Source organism: Toxorhynchites rutilus, chromosome 2 (assembly GCF_029784135.1).
Source record: "Toxorhynchites rutilus septentrionalis strain SRP chromosome 2, ASM2978413v1, whole genome shotgun sequence".
Classification (NCBI taxonomy): Eukaryota; Metazoa; Arthropoda; class Insecta; order Diptera; family Culicidae; genus Toxorhynchites; species Toxorhynchites rutilus.
The window spans coordinates 231927173-231949205 of record NC_073745.1 but is presented as its reverse complement, the minus strand read 5'-3'; the positions used below and the strand labels follow the sequence as shown (position 1 = coordinate 231949205).

General features: G+C 37.8%; 1 protein-coding gene across 1 annotated transcript; it reads right to left on the bottom strand.

Moving 5' to 3' along the window:
- Nucleotides 1–17893: 17893 nt before the first annotated feature.
- LOC129770944 (calaxin-like) lies at nucleotides 17894–18632 on the bottom strand. The gene has a single exon (XM_055774153.1). The coding sequence runs from the start codon at nucleotides 18615–18617 to the stop codon at nucleotides 17949–17951; it is 669 nt and encodes a 222-aa protein (XP_055630128.1). The 5' UTR covers nucleotides 18618–18632; the 3' UTR covers nucleotides 17894–17948.
- Nucleotides 18633–22033: the final 3401 nt, after the last annotated feature.

Sequence of the window (22033 nt, the reverse complement as noted above, 5' to 3'; positions counted from 1 at the left end):
TCGAAAAATTGCAATGTCAAAAGACAAGCCAATACTCAGTCTTGTCCGCCACAGAGCCGATACGGTCCCGACAAGGCCCTTGCAGCCAAATGGTCCACCAAGACACATGTCCATCCGCCAGCCTTGTTTTGGATTGACTTTGAATATCCCCATCCAGAGAAATCGAGAAATTTTACTTTACGAACGATTTCTAGACCGGCTCTTACAAAAATTTTGAATTCTAATTTTTTATATCTGTACAACGCGCATGACGTTCAAATTTTTGTAGACTACTTTTATTTTTTTCGACTACTGCAATATAAAAACAACCAGGGTAGAAGTACCTATCATCGCAATAGTTCTTTTTATGGTAATACGAGTGAGTTTTTTATTAGTTTAGGAAACACAACTGATTTTTAAAGGGTCTAATATTATTAAAAAACATCAGAAATCTCTTCTTTGTCGATTTTGGTACTTGATTCCATGTGAAACATTGTTCTTTTGTTAAAAAAATTAGTTTGAAAATAGTGTGTCCCATTGATGCTTGCTTCTTAGCATTTTGCAAAGGAATATGCGATCAAAATAATGAGATGTTTATGCTGTGAAGTGGTTGTTTTGATGCAAACACAGTGTAGACGCATACATTAAAACCTTCTCGGTGTTGTAGTTCGACCAATTTATCCAATTTCTCGAAATAAACATGTATTTTTGTATTACCATAATTGGTACAATTTTACATCTACTTGCCAATTATCGCAATAACGAAAGCTACCTTGTTCCTATTATAGTTGTACGAAATCGCTGCAAAGCTGAAAAGCAGATCTGCTATGTTCCTATTATGGTTTTACGTTATGTTATGGTTGTACCTCACGTTTCCACGTTGTGCAATTTCATATCATAGGGCGATTTTTAACGCTCAGTTGTGTTGTGAAATAGCACTATGCATGTCCGGCCGAAACATATTTGTTTGATCAACTCTGTTGAAAATTAAATCTTAGGTGAACGTGTTAATATCCTTTGTTCATGTGCCGCCGTTCATAAATATATTGCTACGTGCCGCAGTTCACAAATGTGTTGTCAGACTTTTGGCCTTTGTATTTATGAGTTTTTGTTTTGAGTCTAAGGTGTGCATTATTCTCAATAATGGATGAGTTTTAGTAGTCAGAAACATTGAAATAATTTTGTTCGTTCTGGTTCTTATTACATAATATTTACAAGAAAAGATATGTGAAAATGCAGAAATTATCTGAGTAACACTGGAACTGACTAACTCGTTATAAATCTCCATACTGTAGCGATGTGCCCCTATCTGAGATGGATTATAAAATTGCATTTTGATATAAAAATGAATTTTCGAAATTTTTTTATTCAAACTCAATTGATAGCTCTGATAACATGATAACATGAATTTTCATGGTGGTGCGTTTTACCGACCCGGTGCGTTTTACCCAAAGTTCCCCTAATTGGTTGCCGTTGACACGAATGTATTTGTTATATGAAAATTTAGAGTCCCTTTTTTAACATTGTTTCTATAATGAGCCCCCACAGGAAACATCTGCCACTCTCCTCGGTGATTGGCACGTAGGTAATCGGCCAGATCACCGTGCACTATCCGCTACTGTAATGAATTCTTGTCTAAAGTTCAAAGAGGTGAACTTTAAAATCATTTGTATTTCTTTCGTAGACGAATGTATAAAGTGCACTACTATGTGTGACATCCCGTCACCATGAAGTCAATGTAAAGGAATGAACTGTCAAATATTATCCCATGGAAATAGTATGGTTGCATTCAAATACAACATCACCGGCAACTTTGACGTCGGCAAAATAAGTCCAAAAAAATAGTTGACGGGACGGTAATGTAATGTGTATGTGTAGCGTACTTGACACATTAAGGACCGCACGTTTTGGGGCAAACTTGAACGCTTCATTTGTTCGGATTGCACGAATGAGATCATTGCCTTCGATGTGGATGAGACGAAGGCGAGACATCGGTAGGCCTTGTTCGATAGCAAACCAAGGATTAAACCTTTAAGTGTAGAAAACATGTGTTATTTCGTGATCCATCGGTAACAGACATAACGCGAAACACGAGAAAACTCGTGAGCGGTCCGCAATGTGTGAAAAGGGGGACCCCGGTCTGGAAAATCGAAAAAATCAAATTTTTTGTTTTTTTTTGCATTTCTGAAAAGCTCATTCTTTTAGGAATGTTGTCCTAGGTCCTTGGATTTTTCGATATCTGATTTCGTTGGAAAGGTACAGCCAAAAGTATAAAATCACCTCAAGGGATATAGTATATAGTATAGGATATAGTATATATGGTTCATATGGTACCATATGGTTCAAGTGCTCACTTCAAGAAGGTCGGCTGATAATCGAATCTAAACATGGATTTGTCTGCCTCTATCGGTTCTATTCATCCGTGCCTTAGGCACCGACTGTGTAAGTCAAAACTTGAAAGCTTTATTGAGCGCCTCCTCTGGTGTTTTCGATGGCTTGAGCGAACTCAACTTTAGTTGCTCTCAGTTCATATCCTGGCTGGGAATTTGGCCACCAACAAATAGCCGGATAATATTACATTACCGTCCATTCATTGGTTCCAGCGGACGAACAAAACACAGCGCTATTTATCGTACTTTCAATTGATCCTTGGTCCACATTAGCATTGTTGACATTGTGAATCTTGTTTTTCTTTTTCTTATTTAACTTAGCAGCCTTTCCTGGGCCGCCTCCATTTGTCGTGGCTGATATCACACCATTTGTCAGCGTCACAGATTTCTTCTCAAAATAAAATTCATGCAATGCTGCTCGGTGAAATTTGAAACAGTGACAGATACCGTTCTGGAACATATTTCGGACGCTTAAGGCATATGATGCAGAAAATAGATCTAAACTTTATGCACAGGTATTATTTGGGTGATATTTTTAATAAATTTGTTCAATATGCTTTTAAGCTTTATTTGATTATATTTGATACCTATTTGATTGAAAACATAAAAAAATCATCGAATAAAATGCTTTTCAAATAAAGCGAATAAGAATCAAACTTCGGCCACTATTTATAAAAAAATCAAATTTCGGACAGATTGAATTCAAATTTCGGAATTTATTTTGTAATTTTTTGAATGAAAATTACATTACACTTGATTATATGTTATAGTCAACTGTGAAACACTTACCAAACAATCACAGTAAATTGTTGACGATGATGAGAACTGATAAAACACGGGAGGAATTTAAATATTGATGAACGGGTAAATTCTACGTGCTCACGCTAAGGAAACGTCAAACACAAACGATAATGAGTAGTGTTGTCAGATTTTTGCCGATTAGGTTATAATTCAAATGTAGTTCTTATATGAAATGATAGTGAAACCGATTACTCTAAAGAAGCAATTATGATAATAATTTTTTAGTTATATCATCAGTGAATTAAGCATTTCAAGATATTTTTCAATGATTTGCCTAAGTTGCCTAAGACATTTGGAGTTCTGTTCAGTATAAAGCAGAAGCGTTTGAAGATTTCCATGCGAAGTACTGGTAGTAAGGGAACATTAGTGAAACTTGAAAAAATGGAAATAAACGTTCCAATCATTTTTGGTCGTATTTTTAAAAAGTTCACAAACAATACACTAGAGTACAGTAGACTTTCAATCTGGCCGTAGATAGGTTATCAAGTTGATACACCAATTTTCACACACCCAGAAAAATCCTTGGTAAAAGAAGTTACCAAATATTTGGTAATGCAAACATTAATAGAATGTACATATTGTCTGTACATATTGCTAACGTTATGAAAAATGAATGTCAGATGCAATACACATCCCTACCAACGATTGATACATTTTACTATACGGTGTTGGTAAGTTTAACGATTGTCATTCCTGGCATCCGCGAAAAAAATATATATCTGTCACCGTTTCAAATTTCACCGTGCGGATGGCAGCATTACATTAATTATTTTGAGAAGAAATATGTGACGCTGACAACTGTTATGATATCAGCCACGACAAACGGAAGCGGCCCAGGAAAGGCTGCTAAATTAAATAAGAAACAGAAAAACAAATGCTAAAGTGGACCAAAGATTAAATGAAAGTACGTTAAATAGCGCTGTGTTTTGTTCGTCCGCTGGAGCCAATGAATCGGCGGTAATGTTATATTATTCGGCTATTTTTAGGTGGCCAAATTCCCAGCCAGGATATGCTGATGAACTTAAGAGCAACTACAGTTGAGTTCGCTCAAGCCAGCGAAAACACCAGAGGAGGCACTTAATATAGCTTTCAAGTTCTGACTTACCCAGCCGGTGCCTAAAGGACGGATGAATAGAGACAGACAAATCCTTGTTTAGATTCGATTATCAGCCGACCTTCTTGAAGTGAGCATTTCAACCATATGGTGCTCGGAATGCCACTGTGGGTTAAGAGTAGTCAAGTTCGGTCAGCTGATATGATTCATTCCGGCTATTCCTGGCACTCTCAATGCAGAATCAGAAGGGTAAATCTTACTGGGATCTTTCAAGCAGTTTACACGGCAGGTTTTGTGCTGCCAAAACTAGTCGCTTCTCGTCGCCACTGCTGGTTGTCGCCAAGAAGCTGATTGAGGTAAATTCGGATTTTTCGCAGATTAGCTTATTGATCAAATGGCTGCAGGTTAAATTTTCTCATCTCTTACGGAACATGACGATGCAGAGAACAATCAAACTGCATAAACTGTCGGATGATACGAAAACGCCCGGTTTCCGTAAAATACGGAAAACGGATTTGAAAGAGACCTATCTATGCTGGAGAACAAGTTCCCTCACTGGTTTTCTTGCCCCAGGATGGTATCATCGATAGCTTCGTGGGGGAGTAGCGATTTTTTTTCATCAAGTGTTATAACCAATGGCAACGATGGCCGATCATGACCGTACTAATCAAAGTGATTCAACCCATGTGTCAGACATGGTAGCCACCACTGCGGGTTTTGCAATGGTAGCATCCTTCGAACAGACTCATTATTCACATCTTTCTCAGTCACATCCGGTTTTGCAACAACAGCAGCAATATTATCACCACCAACCAACCTAAATTGGTAGCTTCAATGGAGCGGGAAAAAACACGTCAATTCTTCCCAAAATCATTGGTTTTTCATCAATAAGTAGACAGTAGTAAACCTTGACAAAGGAATACTAAAATAACAACATTATGAAAATGAAGTATATTATTGTGAGCAGACTCTCAAATTTTAGAGGTACCCTTAAGTTAAGATTTTTTTCAGATGTTGGGAATAAAATGAAGTGCTCGATTTTTTGATTGCACGAATTATGATTATTACGCTGTTGACAGTTTGATGATTTGAAATCGGAACCTTGCTGATGGTATCGGTTCTGAAGCAACGGGGTGTCTCAGAACAAATTCCAATAAATATTTTGAAACTTTAGGACAATACCTAAAGCGTTACATAGGGGTTTTTGAAAATTCGAAAAATTGCCAAAACGACGGCCATTTTTGTTAAAAATGAGTCATTTTTTATGAAAAATCGCTGTTTAGAATCTCATAAAATAATCGAAAAAATGAAATATCGAAAAACGGCTATGTAACGCTTTAGATAATCCATTTTTACGTGCTGATAAACTTGCTCTATAGAGTTGAGGGAAAGCTTCTCTCAGTGTTTACGATCGCACCGTTCTCGTGCACATTTTGTCATCGCAGCAATCACTGCTCACTGCATTCTCTATGTTTATTTACACCGCGCTTTTGGACACGAATTTTTTTAGCGCCTTTATTTATAGAGAGATTTCTGAGGCACTGAAACTTATTTTTTGAACGACCCTCGTATATTGTTTTGTATTTACGTGGTGCAAACTCAACGGTTCTTTTTTCAAACTCCATTTATCAAACTCCATCAGTGCAAAAGCTGCAACTGATGGAGTTTAATAAATAATTCTATTTTGTTCTCGGGAGAATAATACACGAGAGTTTTCATGACCATTCCATGCTCTTGGATACGATTGCATTAATAAATGGACCTAAATGGATTGCCAAGCTGGCATCCACTTATACACAATTTTGTGTTATTTCATAAGACTGTTTTCAAAGTAATTTTTAGGCTATTAAAACAAGTTGTCGGGTCAATTATTAACAATCATATAACTCTTGAGCATTTTGTCATTCGAATAAAGTTATTCGTATCACTCCGTTCAGCCGTCAAAGAGTACACCACTCTATGAATTTATGAGGATAACATGCTTCGTTTTGCTTGAAAATCCACATTTTTTAGAACTGTTTAGTCTGTTTACTCGTTCTTCGCTGTTTCAACTCATTGTTGAGGTATGCTTCTGAACCACACAGGTATGACGATGAAAAGTTGTCACGAACAAACTCCATGATATGCTCATTATAATGTTGTGGAACCAATTCATACGAAACTGATCACAGCTAATGAAGCTTTATGCGATCCTGCCGAGAATTCGAATACTAGATCAAGTCCACGGTCCCTTATACCAGCAATTTCTGTGACATCAGTAGTATTATGTACTACGCGAAGTAGATCTAGATCTGTTGAAAGGAACAATCTTGTCAAACGTCATTCGAAAGACTTTATTGAAGACCCGGGATAATAATGGAGGAGAAAGATAGGGTGGAAGTGTTCGAGTGGATTTATCGTTTTGATCGGGAATTACAAAGGCGGTCGAAATCGTTTAAGGAAATAGCCGAATATTTTGAAGCTCGACACAACTGAAACAGAAAAATTGATTCTCTGACTTACAAATTTATACGACGAAGTTTTGGTCCATCTTCGCACTTCATGATACGAAAACACGCGAACTAGAACGTCATGATCGCTTTCGGTTCGGAATCAATTTTATCTCACTGGCTCGAAAATATGTTCAAGTTAAATAATAAGCAGATGAAAAAACATTTTTATAACAGTTAGGCTGGAATTCGGGAGAACCTAGGATACGCCAAAATGCTTAAAAACGAAGTTTGAATGGAGAGGGCGACACACAAAACCTCCGCCCCGGAAGTCACCCGATCACTCTACGCCACTGCACAATGGTCCAGAACAAGGCGCTTGTATAAATGTATAACAGGTGAAGCAACATCATCACTTCAATAAGAAGGGGATTACGGTTTGTGGAGCGGGGGTTGTTTGTTTTGTTATTGCTAGGATACGCCATTATTGCATTTTCACATGCGAGAGTAGTGGATGAACTGGATGAGAATGAAATTCTACAAAATCGTCCCTTCTTTTTCACATAAATTCGCGAAAGCAGAACATAGTAAGCATCGTTCGAATAAGCGTCGTGGCAGTTTGTAGAGAGCTGCCGGCAACTGTTTGTAAACAATACCGACAGCAATTCCAATATGGCTGAAAGTGCATTTCATATGATTGTTTCACCTGGTATATATAGAGGCGCCTTGGTCCAGAAGATGCATTTAAGTGGAAATTAACATTTAGAGCTCGACAGTTATTCTCTAGAAAAAACTGTCTTCGACAAAGTTGTTATATATGATAGAGCGCTCATTTTTATGTTATCCAAAATAGGGTGACCAAAATTGTCGATGAAATAAAAAATATAACTTTCTTATCTTTATATATAGAGGTACACATAGTTCGACATTGTTGTAGTTCCAGTTATTTGAGATATCTTTGTAGAATCAATAACCTTGAGCAGGATTAAGATATTGACAAGTTCTGCATCGATTTTTTTTCTAAAATATATATTTTTAACATAATATCATTACACAACACATTAGTATTTTGTAACGGCTCCGGACTAATTTCATGAATGGTATATATATTGACACACTTTTGCTGTTTTTCACAAAATAATATCTCAATAAATAAAAATAAATTGATTTAAGAATGCATTACACTTAGTTCGTTGTGGTTGAACGCAATTTTGAGAAATGCAGACCATCCTCTTAACACGTTTTTACACTTCATGGCAGCCCTTTGGCTGTCTTACTTACCAGATCCCAACAACATCTGATTTCAGGAGCTGTCCGAAACATAAAAATCTGTTAAAGATTCGGATCTGCCTTCTTGGAGAAAACGATCACTATTGTCCGAATGACATTGTCATTTTACAGTTGATAGATGATTATTTAATGTCATTTAATGTCATTGTGACGGCCATAAGAAGAGAATTTATTTCATGAATCGTCAAATACCTAAAAAGGGTGATTAGTTAATTTGACATCTAGGAAGCGATTTGAGGGTTGCTCGTTTTTTCAAAGATTTTGTGGACGAACACAATTTCTTGCTAAATAATTCACTCGTTGAGAGTTTTATTCGGATTCCAGAGATGATGGGACCATAGTTTTCTGTGAACTTTTCGATTCCAAGTGAATTTTAGGTCATTAGATAGTTTCACTATTTCACTATTTCACTACGATGGTTTGTTTGCGGCTGGACAATGTACTGACATCACTTCACTTTTTGTTTTTGAGAGGCTTTAAACTGTTCAGTTCATTCGCCTCTAATCGTACTGAACATTTAATGCCATATATATACGATACACGCTACAGTGGATTCTATTGTGGCATCTTTGCTCGGGTATTCTGGAATATTTGCTATAAACAATCGAGCTTTGTTTTATAGCGGGTCCGTTTCCATGCGTTCCTATTCTATGACAAATCGATTGTTATTGTTTTGGTTCATTACGTTATTGTTTATATATTTGTTTTGTGTTGTGTCGTGAGCGATAATCCTTGAAGAATCCCGAATGTTTGTAATAAAACGGGTAAGTACTTTTGTTGTGTATAACATAAAGCATTAATTATGCTCTACTTTGCCAGGTGCGAATCCAGGATTTCGCTGCGGAAATTTAAGAATTTTTTTTTAGTTTTGTTTTGATGTGAAATAAAGTGTTGATATTGAAATATTGTATGTTCCATTTTTTCTCGAATACGACAGTTCGGACCGGAGCGAGTCGTAACAGTAACAAATTATCTTTATACAGAATTGGAGTTTTGGGGTTCGAGTTTTCAAAACTGCCTTTCGATTTTCGAAGCGATAATTATTTATTGAACAATCATCATCATTCAAAGGTCCTACAGGAACGTTTGGGAATCATATGAAAGTTAGCTCTTCTTCTTCTTCTTAAATGGCACTAACGTTCCTCGAGGAACTTCACCGTCTCAACGTATTATTACTTGCGTCATTTTTATTAGTACTTAGTTGAGTTTTCTATGCCAAATAACACGCCTTGAATGCATTCTGAGTGGCAAACTTTAGAATACGCGTGACCACAGTGCAAGTCGGAGAAAATTTCTTTGACGAATAATACTCCGACCAGAACGGCAATCGAACCCGAACTCCTGACATGTTAGATGTGATGCTAACCACTCGGCCATGGGACCACTAAATGAAAGCCGGTTGATAAGATCAATTGGATTTGCTATTGAATTAATTAGCAAAAAACTGTGTTAGTCCACAAAATCGTTGGCAAAACAGAAACCAATCGTTTTTTTTTTTATTTCTTCCCGATATTTTTGTCCACTACATCTACAAACACCAAGATAAAAATTTGTTCGTAAAATATTCCAAAAATTGAGAATTCGAGCATACATGTACGTCCCATTTTCGATCAAGCGATCAAAATCTATGTACAAAAAAGTATTTTATTTGTAACTAAAAATGTCGGCAATTACTTTTCGGGCAATCTAATATTTTCTTCACATCATCAAAGTTTTCGACTGTCGTTGACGCGCTCGGGCCACTTGCACACTTTTCGTCGTTCACCTTTTCTAAGCCCTCTGAGAACATTTCGTACCACCCATGAATGTTGCTTCGGTCCAAGGTAGCTTCACCATATGCCACAGTCAAAATTCGGAATGCGTCCGCGCACTTAATTTAGTTTTTCTCAAAAAATATGATATGGATTCTTTGATCTTTTTTTTTTGGGATAAGCAAAACTCGATGACGAGCCAAAACAATCAAGCTTGACTGAACGTTCAAAATAACCGAATTTGTTAACATCATATTACCATCAGAATCGCAAGTGGATACAATGAATATTTTTCAATCAATTTCTGTGGAATCCATACATCATCTACGTTTTTAAGGATCCCCAGACGCTTGCAAACGACGGTTTCAGATGTCTGCAATGAATTTACGGGTTCGCTGGGAATTTACGAAGCATGTCTACAACAGGTGATTTTTGCTGTTTGGTTTTGACGTAAAACTACGCCTTTCATTAAGGGTGCCAAATCAGAAAACAAGTCACGTTTTAATGAAATAAAGTTAACGTAAATAACTATTTTTGCCACGAACGGATTTTGACGATTTATACCAAATGAATCGGAAATTCCTTAAGATTTATTTGTATGCTATATATATATTACAATTTACACTTTTTTAAGATTTACAAACGAACAATGCTTAAAAATCGTTGAATTTTATTATCAAAATCAATGTTCTTTTAAAAATTTATGTGTTTTTTTTTGTTTTATAGAAATGTCTTTAGCGATTATGAACATTTTTTGTTGAACGGTTACATTTTCTAAAAGATGTTGCCATATTTAGTTCAACAAGATTGCCTATGCATACCGGAAATTAACTGTTTGATCCTGTTTGTGATCTCGTTTTAGACCAGTGAAATGCCCGTCTAGATCGTGCGAATTGACACCGTTGTACTAATTTGTGTGGGATATGACAAATCTCTTGTTTATGCCGATAAACCTGCATCGATTGAAGCTGGAAGCGATCTGGCGTAGTGGTAACATCCATGCCTCTCACGTGACGAACCAGCCAAATGAGTTGAAAGTCACTATAATACAGATAAAAAAAATCGATTGAAGCCCTAGGAACAACATCGGAGAGATGCCAGCCGATATGCTCGAAAAAAATTACTCGTGACATAACGGATGGATTACCTAAAACTTAGTCGTGAACAACATTTACATGGAATTCAAAAAAAAATGTCTTGATTTTTGACCCCAATAATTATTTTTTACAATTTTCCTGTGTTTTTTTTGTAAATTAAAAACCCAAAAGCTTAGAAAAACATTTTCTCGAATTTCTCGAACTTTATCACAGATACATCAATATGTATGCATGATATGCCAGTTTCTAATTTGTTCAAATATTACGGAGCCCCAAAGTGCTAAATCACACAATAGAAACACTAGTGGAAGAAACTCAAGGACATGTGAGCTAGCACTAGTTTCCAATATAACATGGTACATAAACACAGATAAACGCATCAAACAGCTTTGTTTATGTGGAGGCGATCTGGCGTAGTGGTAACATCCGTACCTGTCACGCTCAAGATCACGAGTTCAATTCTCGCTCCCGACATTCTTCCAAAAAATGGAAGTAAAAGTGACGAACCAGCCAAATGAGTTGAAAGTCACTATAATACAGATAATAAAAAAAAAAAAAAAAACTTTGTTTACTCTTTTTCGAAAGCAAAAATGAACATAATTTCCACCCAGCATCCCGACAAAGCATACAACACGCTCTCACACACATACATCCACTCAAAATCAGATGAGTTTGTACTACGCATAACATGGAACGCAGCTAATGGATGCCACTTCCAACGATAAATCAAATCAGAAATCTACCTCGTAAACGCTTCGCTTTATGTTTCTCACGAGGCGCGCCCACATTGCCCACTCCAACGGCAAGTGTTTGGCGCGCTTTTGATGTTTACTCCTCGGCGTACTTCACGCTCTTTTTCTCCCGATACCCTTGACAAGATCAATTCCTACATAACGTCACGTCAGAGAAACGAAACAAAAGGGCAATGTAACTTTGAATATTTTCTCCATCAATTCGTCCTGTACCACGAACGTTCTGGAACATCATAGAATATTTTAAAGTTAGAGATAAGTGCAAAATCATAACTTCAAATTTTTCATCTATTGGTATATGACATAATATTACGACTACAAATGTCAACGTTGCGTTCAATAAGAATCGGTCTTGATCCAACTGAGTAAACAGAGTCGTGTGATGATAAATCCTGAATAGAGTTGACCCTCTTGGTGCGATTTTACAAGAACATCTGAGCCTTTTATACTACACACTACACCACACTACAAATTCGAGAGCTTTCACCACTCTCTCACTTCAACAACGACGCGCTTGTATTTGTGTGGGTGGGTTATCAGTTTCGCAAAAAAAGCCTTCCCGCCCCCAACAAGCGGGAAGCTTTCGAGATGCGTAAAGCAGCGTCACACCGTCTGGTGATAAGTGCACGGGCGACCTTGCCGCCCACATCCCTTCTCGTAACCCAAACTTGTGTTCTATTATTAACGGTTGAGAGTCCAGGGCGGTGGACGATGAAATGCCTTCGTGCTATTGAAACACAGCGATATAGATTAACTTGTTGATTCGGGCGGGGGAAATCATGCGGAGCACTATTGTATTGTTACACATACAAAACGTTTATGGGGAAAATTTCTCGCCTAGGGTAATTTGGATATTATTCGGTCTTTTCATTCGTTTGGCTGATTTCCACAATATATAAGAGTGAGAAGATTGAAATTATGGACTCTATTCTGTATTTCGAGTGACTCTAGTCGATGTCGAGTAGCACGCATTGTACACTCAAACTAACGTTGCCAGAAAGCATTTCATTTCGGCAGAAACCATGCCTTTTGGTGTCTTGAAGTGTCAAATGAGCAAATAAAATCATCTGTCCCCCAACGCTTCAAAATGTTTGTATATATGGAAGCAGACATCTCTTTTTTTTCTTTTTTCATCTATTTTTGGGATTGCACCAGCCGGGTGCTATGATTGGTGCTAGGATCATTAGCAAAATTACAAGCAGTACTGTCAGTGGGATACCTAATTCATGTGAAAACAAAGGGAAAATGTCAGTGGGATACTCGATATGTTGGCTACTACCAGTTCAATAGGGGTTCTCTGAAGACTTCACCCAGGTGGATTGCACCCATAAGAAAAGTACAAACGACCTCAACGGGGATCGAACCAAGATTGGCTGGAATGCAAGGCTGTTTTATACGACCACGCTATCCACATAGCTAATGAAACTGTTGCGTAAATGCGTGATAATATTACATTATGAAGACAAAATGAAAAGTGAAAAAAGTGTTTTCTAAGAGTAAAAAGGAGATCCATATCCATCTCGGTCTGTTCCGTGTACATATGTGGCAAAGTAATGCGTGCTTATTTGCAACGTGTCTCTTGTTTCGCTCACTCATATTGGGTTGGGGAAAAAGAAATGTAGTATATTGTCAATATATGGCAACACTTAAACATATCTTGTGTTGTACTTATCACATCGGGTCATACTATATGGCTATTTAAAGACGACAATCTGTGCTACAAGTGTCGTTTTGACGGTGTTGTGATTGTCTTTTTCAGTCTCAAGTTATAGCGCGTTAAAGATGGAGTCCACCAAACAAGAAATTCGCCATATTTTACGTTTTTACTACCTGCGAGGTAAAACTGCAACGAAGGCGTCCGAAAAAAATCGTGTAGTTTATGGACCCGATACTGTAACGATTCGCACAGCACAGCGTTGGTTTGATCGATTTCGTTCTGGTGTAGTGGCTGTCGAAGACACACCCCGTACTAATAGGCCAATCGTCGTGGAAACCGATCAAATCGTTGAAATCATCCAAGTAGACCGGCATGTGAGCACTCGCTCGATTGGCCAGGAACTGGGTATAGACCATAAAACCGTTTGGAATCATTTGCAAAAGATTGGATTCCAAAAAAAGCTGGATGTATGGGTGCCACACGAGTTGACGCAAAAAAAATCTTTTAGACCGAATCAACGCCTGCGATGCACTGCTGAAACGGAACGAACTCGACCCATTTTTGAAGAAGATGGTGATGAAAAGTGGATCACGTACGATAACCTAAAGCGAAAAAAGTCATGGTCGAAGCGCGGTGAGCCGGCCCAAACCATCGCCAAGCCCGAATTGACGGCCAGGAAGGTTTTGCTGTGTGTTTAGTGGGATTGGAAGGGAATCATCCACTATGAGCTGCTCAACTATGGCCAGACCCTCAACTCGGTTCTCTGCAGTGAGCAGCTTGACCGTTTGAAGCAGGCGATTGACCAGAAGCGGCCAGAAATGATCAATAGGAATGGCGTTGTTTTCCACCAGGGCAACGCGCAGCCTCACACATCTTTGATGACCCGCCAGAAGGTACGGGAGCTCGGATGGGATGTCCTGTTGCACCCACCGTATAGTCCGGACCTGGCTCCAAGTGATTATAATCTCTTCCGGTCCATGCGAAACACTCTTGGTGATACTAAGTTGGCCTCAAAAGAGGCTTGCGAAAACTGGCTGTCTGAGTTTTTTGCAAATAAGAAGGGGGTGGGGGGAAGAAGTTGCCTTCTAAATGGCAACAAGTTTGCGAACAAAACGGCGCATATTTGAATTAAATTGGATAATTTTAAGTATGTTAAAAAAAGCGTCAAATTTCGATCAGAAATACGACATACGACAATTAATCAAGCAAATTAAACCAAATTAGACATATGGAGGTTTTAGGGAGCAATAAATGTTGTTATGGTGGTTTGACACTCCTTTTCCCTCTCTAAAGGGGGGGGGGGGGGGGGGGTGGTTGCTTAACAATTTGAGAACTAGTCAAGCAAATGGAGCCAAATTTGGGATGTGTGGGTTTTTGAGTACGAGAAATGTTTCTATCATGGTATGACACCCCTTCCTCCTCTGGAAAGGAGAGGGGGTCTCATAAAAATAATGCACATATTTCAACCAAACAAATACCAAGCCAATGAAAATTTTCGGAAAACTCTCAAAGAAAAATGTGAAAATTCGAAAAATTCAATTCACATGTGTTCTACAATTACATATCGACACGCGTTGTCCATTTGATGTTCGCGGTGCCGAAATTGATCTTCGTTCGAAAGTGGAAATGGATTTTAGAGTGATAAAACGCACTCCTTTATCGTCTTCTATCTATATAAATAAAAATGGATCGCCGAATGTGTTGATAACAGCAAAACTCGAGGAAGGAATTGTTCAATTTAGGGCTGTCTTTATCCTATCATATTTTCTGTATCAAACATTTATACCATGTAGCTGAGAAACATGTTTTGACATAGGACTACGTCTTTCATTTCTGTACCGGGTGTAAGTTCAAAGTTTCGAAAACGAGAGAGTTACGCCGGATTGCAAGGTTTTGAACGTTAATACCTTTTTTTCCGACTGAACGGAGTGGTATAATATCATTTCATTCGAAAGACAAAATGTCCACGAGTTATATGATTGTCAATTATTGAACCGAAAACTTGTTTCAATAGCTTTAAAATTGCTTAGAAAACAGCTTATTGAAACCGTATATAAACTTGCATACGCTCTGGAAATCCCTTCATTTGATGCGGCGATGTGAGATGAGGACGGTTGCACTCAGACGCCTATGCATTATTGTCTTCTTTTCCAATTTCATATCTTCTGCAGTTGAACCGAACGGAGTGCGATACAACATGACGTTTCCTTTGCTTTCGTTCATTTCTACCTCTACTCTCGCACCGTGAGGACTCGTTTTATCGGGACCAAGCAGACAGCTCGTAAATCTATCGGTGGTAAGGCACCACGAAAGCAGCTCGGAAAAGCGCACCAACCGCAGGAAATTGTTAAGAAGCCACATCGCTACAGTCCGGGAACCGTCTCTTTGCGTGAAATTCTTCGCTATCAGAAATCGACCGAATTGACGAATTTACGTTGGATTTACAACCAGATGGCGCAGCGAGTAAAATGAGGATGTTTTGTTTTTTTGGTATGAAATTCGTTCAAATTTTCTAGAAAAATCAGAATTTATCTTCAAATTTCCCGGTTTCATGTATTCTTTCCACGCTGAAAAGGTTAGAAAATCATCATTTTACAATGTGCTATGTGTATAACGAGGAACGGCTTGTTATAAGTATTGTAACTTTAATTTTGTTCAACTAAGTAAACGATGAATAGGGTGTTTTGCGCTAAAAATACTGCAAATTCTTCTCGTATCGGCCCTTACATAATCAATGATATCAGTCAATTTGATATGATATCGATTTCATCGCAATCATCCATAGTATCAATAACCGATATGAATTATCAAACTTAAAATTTTCAAAGATTATCTATGACTTTGGTCAAATCGCGTGTTGAAACCATCGTAAATATACACAACTCCAACTTTCTTACCATAAACTGACGACATTCAATGGCTGAAATGAATCTAAATTGAAATAGAATGAATAATCACCACCTAATCTTGCTTTTCAGTGCGTAAAATAAACAAACACCCTCACTTTTGTGGTTCTGAGCTATAATGTAGATGTCGCATGAGTTGATTCAGCTTTGCGTAAATTCGTCAATTGCTGATCCGCAAGCTACCTTTGCAGCGTTTGGTTCGTGGAATTGTCCAGGACTTCAAACCGAGTTGCGCTTCCAAAGTTGTCAGCCGTTATGGCACTGCAGGAGGCATGCGAGGCATATTTAGTCGGCCTGTTCGAAGATACCAATTTGTGTGCTAAGCCACGCAAAACGCGTCACATCATCGAAGATATAACCCACTTCTAGATTTTTGCAAGTGGATGAAAAATCTTGCACGAGAATTGTGTCTAAAAATAATCTGATATTATAATGTCGAGTTTTGGTAAAAGTACTGAAATTTTTTAGTAAAAAATAATTTTAAAAGGTAGATTAGAAGATCAATCAATGAACAGTTCTGCGATTGGACCCATGAACGTGCGCTTAGTAAGGAAACGTGGATAACGAAAAATAAATGTTGGGCGGGACGAAGTTTGCCGGGTAGGCTAGTATATTATACAAATGCCCGGTACTTGAGAGTCATGACATTTTCTGTTAGTTTTAGGCTCATTTAATATAATAAATCGGGATGACAAAACATGAGCTAAAAATCAATTTTGGGTGTAGGTTTTCGTTAAATTTTTCGTTAAATCCACTTGCAGTTCACGCTATGAATTCGTTTTTATATCTGTCAAAACGGATTCCACGAAGCGGTAATTTGAGTTTCGGGAATTGGAAAAATTCAAACGGGCAATATCTGGAGAGTACCCATGTTTCATCGCCAGTTATTATGCGTAGAATGAACTTAGGATCAGAATTTGATCGTTCAAGCATGCCTACTTGATTGCGATGGAGTTTGGCACTAGTCGTGCTGTGACTTTTCTAATGCCCAAAACATCAACCAAAATACGGTCTCGTTTTTCTGAAGAAAGTTAATCAATAGGCCAGCTCTCTCAAACTAAGGTCACGATTTTCGAGCACCATTCCTTTTTATTTTGTCGAATATTCATCAGTTAAAGAGGTGGTTACACAACAATATTTTTCACAATATTTTTTTCAACATTTCACACAATATTTTTGACTAATGAAATTATCCATCGCCGAGCAAAAAAAAAATGTAAACTTTTTCCAATGACGTTGTGAACAAATTAAATGACTGCTGTTAAAGTCAATGTCAAACTTGACAATAAAACCACTGACAGTAGTGTCAAATTAAAACATGTTCAACGAGTAGATTTGAAATTGTCGGAATGAGGAATGGCTAGAGCAGAGATATGACCACAGGGAATTAACAACCGCGTGTAGGAATAAATATAATCGGACTCGTTTGTACGAAACGTGTTTACTCAACTGTATTTTATTACGGACTAACTGTACATAGGAAAATATCGTATGACACAACAAAGGTGGTATACATAAGAAGGTGATACAATCTTTTCTCTGTCATAGTATGCGTGCAGTGATTTAGCGTACACTCCAACAAAAATTATTAATATTATTAATTCACGATGTATTTTTGATAGAATGCAGTTCTCCAAGGCATCAATATTTACTGCTTTAGGCGCAGAGACGAAAGACTTTACGGAGACGCTTGCATAATTTTTGTATGCGTTGTATGCGTTATCGGCGATTGAATAATGATACAAAAGAAAAGAAACTTTCATGCATTATCCAGTAATGCTGCCAATTCATTATATAAATATATTCATCTTATAAAATCATTCACAATTTCGATCCATCTCGTTAAAATTTTCGTACGCGGTCCAAAAAGGTTCTCGAAAAAGCATAGACATGGAAGCGGTCTGGCAACGCCTGGCCAAAGCACTCTAACAATTCGGGTATCGCTCTAACCGTTTCCTGGTAGTCCTGGAATGAAATCGCTCCATCACGATCAATATCCATCCTGTGCAATAGAATATCGACGAACTCCTTCACTGCTTCCTCCACGTCCTCCACCTGGTGTTTTATGAAAACAGATCGCATCAGCAGCATCATGTGTTCCCTCGTGATGACTCCATCGCCCTGTAGATCATACACCTTGAAACAGTATTTGATTTTCTCCTCGAACGATCCACGCAGAAACAGCGACAGAGTTTTGACCCACGTCTCCATTGTTACATACGACGTTGCACCTTTGTCCAACGCCGCATACATCCGACGCAGAGTCTCCCTGTCCGAAATGCCAAACATCGTGCTGAACACCGTAGTAAAATGCTGCCGGCTGATGTATTGAGGAGTTTTGCTACCACCTTCATCGATTTCATCCTTGAGCAGCTTGTAGTAAATCAGGAGGGCTATCTCCAGCTCGCGTGTGGTGAAACGGCATTGTTTGCTGAGCTGTTTTATGGTGGTCCTGATTTTGTTGAGGAAGCGAATTTCCTCACCCGATTCGAGCGTTAGGTCGAGGCTCATTTTTTTGGTACGTTTTTTCGCTACGATTTTCGAATATATTATGACATATGCGCTACCGAAGCCTACTGTGTTTCAAGCCTGACAATATAGAAGAATGCACTTATTGTAGCAATTTAGTTCGATGAATTTCAATAAATGTTCCTGTTATAACAAAATAATAATTATTCGGAGTTTACTGTGAGAAGGACTTATCATTTTAGAAACTAATAGATGAAAATGATTTTTTATTTGTTTCTTCCACTTCGGCCGGAGCCATTTTCGATTGGATCATTTTAACATAGAGTAGTGCGGGGCAAAGGGGCGCACCTAACTGTTGTCGTCCAATAACTCTTGAAAAAAAAAAGCAAATAAAAATCAGTTTGCTTACTAAATAGTAACTATATATATTACCTTCGAAACGTAGTACAAGAATTTCCCGAGTTTTGTTTGTAATTAGACAAAAACCTATTTAAATACAAAATGGCAAATGCGTACTTTTGCCCCATAGTGGGGACAAAGGTGCGCACCGTACGAAACGCACTTATTGAATTGTACTTCTGAGGTAACTTGCAACAAATATAAATGCTTTATCATTACCAGCGGAAGAAGCATCATTGCCAGAGTGTGTAGGCACCATCCAGTGGGGAGGAGGGGGTGCTATATGATGTTTCATGGGTGGAGATGAGTGGGTGTTAGGTCGAACATGCCACGTGAAAACTTTTGGGAGGGAAGAGACAGACAATATAAGATATCTGAAAATGATCAACATTTGAAAAAGAATTCGTTTTATTAAGAAACTAGCTGATCCGGGGAACTTCGTTCCACCCACAATTGATATATTGATATAAATCATTTTGAACACTCAAGTTCCCTCAGATATTATTTTTATGTACATAATATACTATACTCGCGGTATATAATTTCTTTTTTGACATATAAACCTGATGTAGACTAAGACGCATCAATCCTGATACTGACTGTTTGAATCCGTTGCTCCGTTCTTGAGTTAAATCGTGAGGAGCGGGCACCAAATCATTTTTATTTATATATCAAGTTTATAAATAAATCCACCAGATCCTCAGACTGCTCACTTGTGAATACTTGTCCGAACCGCCCTGGCAGAAGTAGAAATGTCAATAAAAGAATATTCAAATCATAAATCACTCACTAGTATGAGCCTCCTTCTCAGAGCTGATACTGAAATATCGAGGTCTGCTGCAATCCGACGCTTCAAGACTCCCTCCCGAAGCCTCTGTCGGGCCATTTGAGCATTTCTGGAGTGCATTTCTTCGAATCAGTTTTCTCCTTGTAGAATATGCAGAATATGCAGTTATAGTTTGGACACCATATGAGGATTTTTTTTTGTCCCATTTATTTATTTTAGGCTCATTGGCATTTTAGCGGTAACAGAACCGAATTTTAATCGTGTACATGTCACATATTTATCATATCTATAATTAGCACATTGCACAGTTGCCATTTTTCGGCGTTAAAGTATTTCCTTCTATACCATTCCATATGGTACACATTTACACAGTAGCAGCCATTTAGGCGAAAGAGTTTTCTATCTGTTCTTCCATTATCCAGTTAGACCGGACAGCGGAGACAGTTGATTGATCATTGTTGAGTTATTTATAGAATAGCAGCCCGATGTGTCTTGAAGAGCAGAGCAGTTGTATGGATGGAATCGATCATATTTCGACCGTGGATCGATCAGCGTCGCTGTTGATTGTTGCGTGGACGTAGTTATTCTGTAACAACACAAAGATGGTCAAATGAGGGCCCTGAGTTTCGAACTCACGATCGATCGCTTACTAAGCGAACGCGCAACCAATATGGCTACGGAGACCCCCTAACCATATTAGAGGATTGATGTAAATTAACTAATCTAGAGACGTTAGCCAAGAGGCGGATAAATTTGCTTAGACAGTTCATATTCGATCTAACCAGCTGCCGTACAGATTGTTGCTGCCTGCTAGAGAACTTATACTTCCATGCATATGTGCGAAATCTCCGGAATTGAGTCCGGTTGTGGGTTCATGCTCTTCGTACTCAGTAAGCCTATTTCGAGTCCCAGATTGCTAGTGCCATTCAACGAAGTGCTAGACGAATTTGACTTCAATATAGCAAAACATACTTTTAGCTATAGAATAAGACTCCTATGATAGTTTAAGTCTGTACTACTTTTAAGGTCGAAGACGATATGAAATAAATAAATAAATTTGAAAAATAAAGATAATTTAAGTTTTTTGGCTAAAAACAACCGACATAATTATTGGACAATTATTGACACAGGATTTTTTTTTAATTCCATTCGCTTTTTTATCACTACCGATATTATTTAGCAATGCATCAACATTTTAGTATTAATGCTTAAGTAAAATGTTGTGGTAGCCCTGAAAGAGTGGATGATTTGGGTGGTTTTGTAGAAACAGCTGAAAATGAGTGACCCATGATTAATTTCAGCCCATGTGACATTATTTTCTTCTTTCTTGTATTATAAAGAAGCTTGAGTTGCAATATTCTCTCTCTCCACAGTGTCCATAATACGAATATTGTATATGCATTTTGAGAAGACAACAGTGAGCTTCGTGTTCCGATGTTGGGAAGCGACAATGACAAAAATGGATTTTCAGGTGGAATGAACACATATTTAAAATAAGAATTATAAACGAAAATTATTTTTTCCTATCAAATTGGTATTATATGTAAATGAAAACTGTGTTTTGCAAGTTTTGAAAAATCTTATACGTAAATTGGGTCTGAAGACAATTTTATATGATAACTAGCTGACCCGGCAAACGTTGTTCTGTCAAGTATATTATTTCTAGTAAATATTTTGGTGATTGAATAAACAATAACTAATATATTGTAAGTATGTTTGAATGGTTTTACGTTTTTGATCCATTCGTTGATGAAGATCAAACGAATATGTGGCGATAAGAGCTATGACATACAGAGGAATTGAGCGCTTTAGACGATGACCGCCGACAACAATAAAAATAAATAAATCATTCAAATGAAATGAAGCAAATCAATATTAATTTTATTCAATTACGGTTTCGTTAGTGAAAAACAGGTTTTCTGAACAGACATGACTCTTGGGTCCCGTTCATGAATTGTGAAACCAAAGATATGACAGACAAACCATATTCCGGAATCCGATTGGTCTGAAAGCCGATCGGATTCCACGATTCGAACGAAATCGACTTTTGCATTCTGAAATCCGTTCGACTCAAATTTAATCGGTCTATGTAAATGTGGCAACCTTGCCTTGATGAAAAATAGAAGTTGTGGAGCAATTTACTCTCTATCATATTAGCAGACCGCAAGCAATTTTCAATTGTTAACATTTGAATGAAGATTATTACTTCATGTTATTCGAATACTTAGATGACATAGTCCTGACCCTAACTCAACTTTTTTTTCTATATATT

Excerpts from the sequence above, each read along its gene's own strand:
- LOC129770944 (XM_055774153.1), bottom strand. The coding sequence starts at position 18,617 with ATGAGCCTCGACCTAACGCTCGAATCGGGTGAGGAAATTCGCTTCCTC.